Source organism: Pyxicephalus adspersus, chromosome 9 (assembly GCF_032062135.1).
Source record: "Pyxicephalus adspersus chromosome 9, UCB_Pads_2.0, whole genome shotgun sequence".
In the NCBI taxonomy this organism is placed as follows: domain Eukaryota; kingdom Metazoa; phylum Chordata; class Amphibia; order Anura; family Pyxicephalidae; genus Pyxicephalus; species Pyxicephalus adspersus.
The window spans coordinates 10,481,755-10,490,259 of NC_092866.1; the positions used below are offsets into that span (position 1 = coordinate 10,481,755).

General features: G+C 38.6%; 1 protein-coding gene across 1 annotated transcript; it reads right to left on the minus strand.

Annotated features, from left to right (window-relative positions):
• Window positions 1-1,068: 1,068 nt before the first annotated feature.
• On the minus strand, window positions 1,069-7,980 carry PSMD7 (proteasome 26S subunit, non-ATPase 7). The gene is made up of 7 exons (XM_072422550.1): window positions 7,823-7,980; window positions 5,570-5,661; window positions 4,538-4,630; window positions 3,628-3,725; window positions 3,445-3,525; window positions 2,872-2,963; window positions 1,069-1,580 (listed from the first exon to the last, which is right to left on the minus strand). Exons 1-7 carry the CDS (start codon window positions 7,894-7,896, stop codon window positions 1,148-1,150), a joined length of 963 nt encoding a protein of 320 aa, XP_072278651.1. The 5' UTR covers window positions 7,897-7,980; the 3' UTR covers window positions 1,069-1,147.
• Window positions 7,981-8,505: the final 525 nt, after the last annotated feature.

Consider the following 8,505-nt stretch of genomic DNA (forward strand, 5'->3'; position numbering starts at 1 on the left):
ATTCCTAAACTGTGCGTTTGCAGTATGCAAACTGAAAACAACCATTTATAATACAGTGAGTGGTATAAAATGGTAGACCACAAGAATACATACGTATTGGGCCAGATTTATTAAAGCTGCGATGGGAGATATTGTGAGGAGAAGTTTCTTCCCCTTTGTGTAACACACAGCTCCCCGGGTATACATGGGCCCGGAGTCTGTGCATTTAGTGGTCTGTAGGTCCGAAAAGGTTGGCAACCACTATCCTATATGGTAACTTAATTTTTTTAAATAATTGGGTATAACAGCAGTAGCACCTTTCATTTGACGCTCTACAAATTCAAGCATACCATTTTATTTTTGAAATAGCTTATTCAAAGCCCTACCCCATCTAAAATCCACAATCATACAAACATGCTTTAATGACATATTGTACAGGGTACAAGCTCTCTCAACTTGACATGTTTAAACTGTTTACTCAAAAATACTCAATGATCATCCCCTAACACATACTGGTAGATTACTCTGCTTCCTAAAAATGTGACCCTGGATTACAGAAGAGGCAATATATTCTTCCCCTAAAGGAAATTATTGGCCTTGCTTTTTGCGTTCTGTAAATCTTTGTGGAAAACATCAGCATATTTATAGTGTTAGTACATAAATGTGACTTGATATCCATCATGTACATTGGACAGTGAAAAAGCTGACTAGAGAAGTGACCTGATCAGTATTCTGTTGCTACGCCACTGTCCAAACTACATGCTGTAGACAAAGTGGGGTCGGCAGCGTATTTCAGAACTGTAGCAGAGAAAGTGGTGTCATCCACCTGGTTATACTGGGTAACTGTCAGGACTTAATAGAAAATACAAATATTTGCCGGGTAGAACTGCTCTCTTAAATGCATTTCATCCTCATATTTAGATGTTTGTCTAAAACTCAGCCTTCCTGAAACCTAACCCTAAAAAACTTAGGTAGGTGTGACAGGGAGCACAACCAGATCATAAAACTACATAACCGTACAACTGCAAAGAGAAGCGTTCTAAACGTGTTGGCTTTGGACCCTTCCATGGTATGAATAGGAATACCTGGTCAGCAATATTATCTTTTTATTATTACATGATCCAGCCACCAGCAAACATACAAATAAAAAACTACAAACGATGAGATGTCATTTTTTCTCCTTTTTCTCCTCTTTCTTTGAGTCAGCTTTTTCTTTCTCCTTGTCATCTTTCCTTTCTTTCTTGCTCTCTTCTTTCTCCTGTCCCTCCTTCTTCTCAGCATCTCTGTTGGCAATCTTATTGTTGATGAGATTGTGAAGGGCGACTACAGAGCGGATGAGGGAGGCCAGATAGACCACCAGCATCTGATCATTAGTCTTTAGGTAGAAGGCCTTGACAAACTCCTGCAGGTTAACGTCTGGGAGGAGATTGAAGACGTCCTGCAGTTGGTAGATGATCTGATGGTTGATGGGCAGTTTGCCTGTGGACACTTTCTCAAGATAACTCCTGATGTCCAGCAGTTTGGAGTTGAGTCCTTTCAGCCCATGTACCTGATTGGTGATACGCTGTGACAAGGTCCCCACAGTAGTGTCTTTGATGTCTCTGCAAGATTAAAAGCAATAAGCTCAATATATGCAGTCTTGTATTATGTCTAAACCCAGGAACAAAAACGTAATGCTAGTAGATTTGGTAACTGCCTTACTTCGAGTCACCATACGTTGCTTGCTCACAATTTACACTACAGAACAGCCCCCATTTTTGATAACATAAAGGGAAGGTGTTTTGTATTTCAGAAGTGATAAGAAACATATTTTAGAGCAGCATTATCCCATCACTACAGGAACTTCTCAATAAATCCTTGCTGTCTCGTCTCTGTGGTGGCCTCATCCTTTTTATTTTTATTACATAGTATTTATATAGCGCCATCATATTACGCAGCGCTGTACAAAGTCCATAGCTAAGTCAATAGCTGTCCCTCAAAGGGGATCACAATCTATTGCCCCTACCATAGTCATATGTCTTTAATACAGTCTAAGGTCAATTTGGGGGGAAGCCAATTAAGCCAAACTGCATGTTTTTGGCATGTGGGAAGAAACTGGAGGAAACTCATGCAGACACGGGGAGAACCTGCAAACTCCATGAAGATAGTACCCTGGCTGAGGTTTGAACCTGGGACCCAGCACTGCAAAGGCCAGAGTGCTAACCACTGAGCCGCCTGTGCTGCCTCCTAGCCTTTCCCCTCTATTACCTAATCCCATTCTATTAGGCTCTGCCCAGTCTTTTACATTGCTATACTTCTACTTGCCCTGGTTATCATAGGACAATTGCTAGGCTCAGTGATGTGTAAGGACAAGCTCCAGGCCACTTACTGTGGAAAATCCATGGAACATAAGAGAAGACTCTATGCCTCTTAGCTGACACTTCTGATTGAATCCCTGCTATACTTGCCACCTACATGTATTGACAATCTGGTCACATATGTCCCTCTTGCTTACTTACTCTTCCCAGACTCATTGCTCTGCCCGACAGCTTCACAGCAGGAGCGAAGTGAAAGTAAAGTTAAGCAATTTCAGTGCACGAGAGGAGTCTATACAGAACTGAAGGAAAGGCTTAATGTTAAGTTTCAACTAAAACAAAGAGGCATAAAGAGGCGACCAATGCAGACTAATACTACCAATGCTTCCATGGTTGCATAGCTGCACTATTATCTACAATATGTCTTGACAATTATGCAAATAAGGAGGTCTCACTTCACTAGCTGCAGGTTTAAGATTAGTGACTCAAATTACGGTAGTCAGAGGTTTAAGCGTGGTGTTAAAGAGCTTACTATTCACAGAAACAGGCTCTTAATGTTAACTGTTGTATTTATTTTGTCATAAGATTAGGAAATTACCGTAACAAGTGCTCCACCCCAACTTCTTCAGCCTCCTCAGCACCAATCTCACTGGTGACATGCTCAAAGGTCTTTGAGGTTGGTGTTCCATCCTAAAAAAGCAAAATACAACATTAGACTATTCACAACTTCATTCAATATTATGTTATAGCAACAAGAAAGTAATATTGTTTCATACATTGGGATTTATGCAAATGTTAAAAAATATAAATATTATTTTTGCCAGGCTTTAGCAGATTTGGAAGTGGCAACTTCTTTCCCCCAATTAAGTTTACAAAAACTACACAAATGTAAAGATTTTTTATACAAGGACCTCATATACAAGGGACCTGCAAGATCACCAGATATTTACTGACATTTCTACTTCACATCTAAATAAAAGTTGCAAATATGTTGACTGTGAAAGAGAATAAAGTTGTCCCTAAGTTTTCTAATTAGGATTAGCATACACAAGACACACGCCTTACAATCTCTTCTTCTGAGCATTTCTTGTCACATATATGTGTATAATATACACTAGATTTACAAACATATCATTTAGTTTCTGTAAAAAAGTAAATGCAAAAATCTTACATCATGAACTTCCTCTACAGAGATATAAGCCTCAGTGGGAAGGCCCAGATCTTTTGGCTTTACGTCAATGATGACAAGAACCTGGAAAAAAAAAAAAAAAAATGTAATTACGACAATCATGTTTATGACTTCATGTGTAGAAAGGCAAAATGAGATACAGGACTTACAGAACAGAATACTTACAGAATTTGGACAATATCTTTTCATGAGCTCATTGATTGCGATATCATTTTTGTGCAGTTTGGGCCCAGTGTGATACCAACCAACTATCCTCTCCCGAGCTACAAGGAAATATGAAAAGATATCAGGTGTAAGTTTCAGTATGGGGAAAATAGAGGGATAAAATTGAACTCCTATATGTTAGAGTCTCTAACATATTGTTGTTGAGTCTCGTTTTTATATAAATGACAATGAATAAAGATTTAAACAAAAGTTGAACTGCAGGTAGGTATAAAAGATGCAAATCCATGCAGCGCTGTATTAGTATTACACAGTATTTATAAAGCGTCGACATATTACGTATCGCTGTATATGTCACTTGCTGTCCTTACATGTCACTGATGTCCCTACCTTAGTCATATGTCTTTAATACAGTCTGAGGTTAATTTTAGGTGAAGCCAATTACCCAAACTGCATGTTTTTGGGATGTGGGAGGAAACCAGAGTAGCTGGAGGAAACACACAAACACGGGGGGAACCTGCAAACTCCATGCAGATAGTGTCCTGACCGAGATTCGAACCTCGGACCTAGTGCTGCAAAGGTCAGAGTGCTAACCTGTGAGCCACCATGATATATTCAATAAAGCATACATATAATATAAACAAATTTTGTAGTTTTGGATACACTAACAAAAGTTTAAAATGCCTGTCAAGTTATATTTTTGCTGTCTCTGTATAATTGGGAATATCGTCTATCATTAATGGTAACAAAACACAACAGAAAGTTAGTCAAAATTCATATATGGGTCTCCTGTGCTGTGTGGCTAAATGTTAGGATCAGAATGATAAAAAATAATAATCCTTTGGTAGGAAAAACAGGTTGTGTGCCTGGAGTTTAGTTATAAAAAAATGCAGGAAACAAGAAAACAACTCACCATTGACTTTCTTAAACATGCCGTACATATTCTCCAAATAGTCATGGTCAAGAAACCAAACTGAATCGTCTTTGTCATCTTCATCAAATGGAACTGTGGAAAGCGGATTGTAATTAGACAACAGAAAAACTCAATGTCCCAAAAGAATACTACTCTAATGCTACATGTATCTCGGTAGGTTTTATCTTGGTGCCCTGTTTCACACCTAAACAGTCGCCAGGGTGTAAATAGCGTAAGTCTGCATGACCAGGAAATTAAACTGTATTCAGTTCTGTATGTCTATGCCCTGTTTCTGTATGGTCTATTATCCTTTTTTATACCATAAAACTTCAATAAAGATGATTATATTATTTATGTATATATATATATATATTATATATCTTTTTTTTGTCCAAAAATGTAAATCCTAAAGCCTTTGGACTTGTAATTTGCCAATTTATTTTAATTTTGACCCCACAAGCTAAAGTTGGAACCTTTACCTTCACTGCAACACTGTTCATGTAATGTGATTATGTGAAGATGGTATGAAATGTTTTCAAAAAAACAAAAGGGAAGTAGCCTGCAAAAGAAGAATGTTAATGCTTACCTATCCCATTGTGCATTCATGGAATATAAACTCATTTCTACACCAACAATTCCCAGCACCTCAAACTTCCAGAGCAACAAACTTTATATTCCAGTCTCCAAGATATGTGCTGGATACGTGGCTCTCTGCTATGTACTGATGATCCTACATGGTCCCCAATATATCTACTTTGACCTGCAGTGATGTAGGGACTGGCAGATGTAACCACACCTTGAGACAGGACAGGCTTCTGATATTCCCAGATGTTTGTCATATGAGGAAGAATATACTGAAGCTTGAAGATGCATAATCTTTCATGTGCTCCTTTGCCACTCAAGTTTAAAAAGAAAAAGTGTGTGTGCATACCAAGTCGTGTAAAAACTGAAGATGAGACCCTTCTCCTGCCCTTACATAAATGCATTCTAGTTTGGCACAAGACTGCAACAGTAACAGAAGCAACGTCTTACCTGCAAAACTGTTGGAAACATCTAAAACCTTCTTGTGCCAAGATCCTAAGAGAACGCCAACCACTCTTTTCTGATTTCCGACCTTTCCAATCCTGTGAATGAGGAACAAACGAGTATTGAAAAGCTCTGCTTTTGTATTATACAATACAGATAAAGCATCAGAGAACTGCACCGTTAATAGAAATAAGGGAGCTTATTTTTCCTGTCTTCTTTAATTTTTTAGGGGCCAAATTGTGTTATCTACATGTTGCATCATAGGGAGCTTTCCTTGAATGTAATAAAAAAACGTTTTCACTCCCATGAATGCGCAGTGAAATAACTGAAAAAAGACTTTTTTTTTTAACTTTACATTTTTCGTTAGACACATCATCCAATCTTATACCTGCACATTGCAAGATGTGGTGATGTGCGAATACCTAGACAAAGAGGACGGCGGTGATGGATGCTTTGATGAGCGTCGGAGGGATAAGGAAAAAGGGAGACACCGCAAGACAAATCGAGGGCTTGTCATTGGTAAGGGAAAATTAAATTATTTTTTTTCATAAAAGTTTTGCTTTAGGAGCTTGCTTACTGCAGGAATTTTTATTATTATTAAACATTATTTATATAGCACCAATATATTACACAGTGCTGAACATTAAATAGGGGTTGCAAATGACAGACTGATACAGACAGTGACATAGGAGGAGGAGAGGACTCTTCCCCGAAGAGCTTACAATCCAGGAGAATGCACATTGTCATTCCTTGTCAAAAGCAGAGCGAGAACACACACAATAACGCACTATTGCGAGTTGTGGAGTGCACCGTGTCAGAACATAATGGTGCATACGTAATATTTTGGTGTCCAGGTGCCCATTCTTTTAAATGGCTGGCTTGACAAAATGCACGTGAATAAGCATTAATGGACAGCCAGGTAAGATTTGCCTTGAATGACCGCTAATGGGTGCAGGACAGCAGAGCACTGGCGTCTGGTGACCGCTCACAACATCACATTGCAATAAATTGGCAACGTTAATTTTAAATGACTCCGCATGTACCAATTGCAACTCGGCTGCACAGTACTATAGAACAGCGGTCGCCAACCTTTCGGACCTCAAGGACCACTAAATTCATAATTTTAAATCCCGCGGTCCATTAATATGAAATAAAAACAAATACATTTGTAAAATAATGATCTTCCTAATGGTGCTGACAAGGACAGTGGAGGTTCTGATTCACTGATCAGCTCACGGTTAAGTGAAGTATTACTATTTTTACTATTATCATTAGTTGTATTATCTTTGGTATTACTAAAGAAATGCAAAATATTTGTTTGCTTTTCTCACTCATTATGGGTTTATTTCATTCTAATTTAAGACCAAACAAGAAATGATAGTTATCAAAGTCAAACTATTTGATGTCAATAAATATAACAGGTAAAGAAAATACACAGCTAAGGTCATACTTACCTAAAAGATCATCTGAGAAATAAACAAATAAAATAAAACAAACGGATGAGTATTGGCGAAGCTGGGTGACTGTTGAAATGGTGGAAACAAAACTAAAGTGTACGAGCCTAAAGTGTACTAAAGTGTTGCCTCGTATAACTTAAAACTACACTGACGTCACGCTGCGCCTCCCTTGTTTTTCCCTCTCTAGTACAGTTTATGAATTAGTATTAGCAATATAAAGGCAAAAATTGTCATTCAGAATATAAGAATTTATTAGAATATTATTTTTGTTTTTATTAAAACATAAAATTTGCAAATAATGTCCAAATTTTTCTGTGGACTGCTGCCATAGAATATCTATGACACAGCGGTGACTTTTCCAGCACTGGACACTGTGCTCTATGTCTTAAAGATTGTAAGCTCTTTAGGGCAGGGTTCTCTCCTCCTCCTGTATCACTGTATCTATCTGTCATACGCAACCCCTATTTAATGTACAACGCTGCAAAATATGTTGGTGCTATATAAATCCTGTGTATTAATATTAATACGTGTGACTGTCACAAATGTCAATATCAATGGGCTGCCACATAATGTGAATGGGCCTTGAGGTTTTATGCCACTTGATTTTAAACTTATTTTAAGCATTCTATTAAAAATACTCCTAGGGACAAGCTGGGACTCTAAGAGGTTTATTATTGGAGCCTATGTGCCGGGAAACCCAGGGAACCCTCAGCACTAGGAAAGCGCCCAGTCACTGTAGGGCCTAGCAGGCTCTTTCCCAGCCTGTGACTCAGCGGCCCCGAGCTGAAACACCACCTCTTACCTATTGAAATGATCCACTACACTGAGTAACACCAACGGGTGAACCACCACTTTATCCACCGCAAGCTCCGGCATCTTCCCGGCTACAATAACTTCAACACACCGGCCGGAACACAGACACACCAGTCACCGCTGCCGGAAGTCCTAGAGAAAGCTTCCAACAATGCACCGCGTACACCGGAAGTGGACGGATGTCTTGACGTGTCCGCCATCTTGGTGGAGGAATTTGGCTGAAAGCCCTGAAATATGACAATACAAAGAGAAATGTCATTTTAGTCAGTTATAGCAAGAAGTTCTTTTAATGTCCTCTGCAGCCTAAAACATAATATCATGTACATACTGAATTTTTATGACATGCAACTAATAGAAAAAAAAATACACATTGTATATTGCACATAGCGAAAGTGGACATATTATTATTATTATTATTATGATTATTATTAATATTATTAATAAACAGGATTTATATTGTGCCAACATATTAGGCAGCACTGTTCAATAAAGAGGAACTAAACTCAAAACCCCCCAAAACACAAAAAATACACTTACTTTCAATCCCACTGGGCAGTCCTATCCATCCGGAGTTCTCTTCCATCAGGTCCTGCGTTGTCCCAGCATCCGTATTTCGCTGTATCCGCTGCCAACTTTGCCTCTTCTTCTGGGTTCTTCTTCCTACGTCACCCG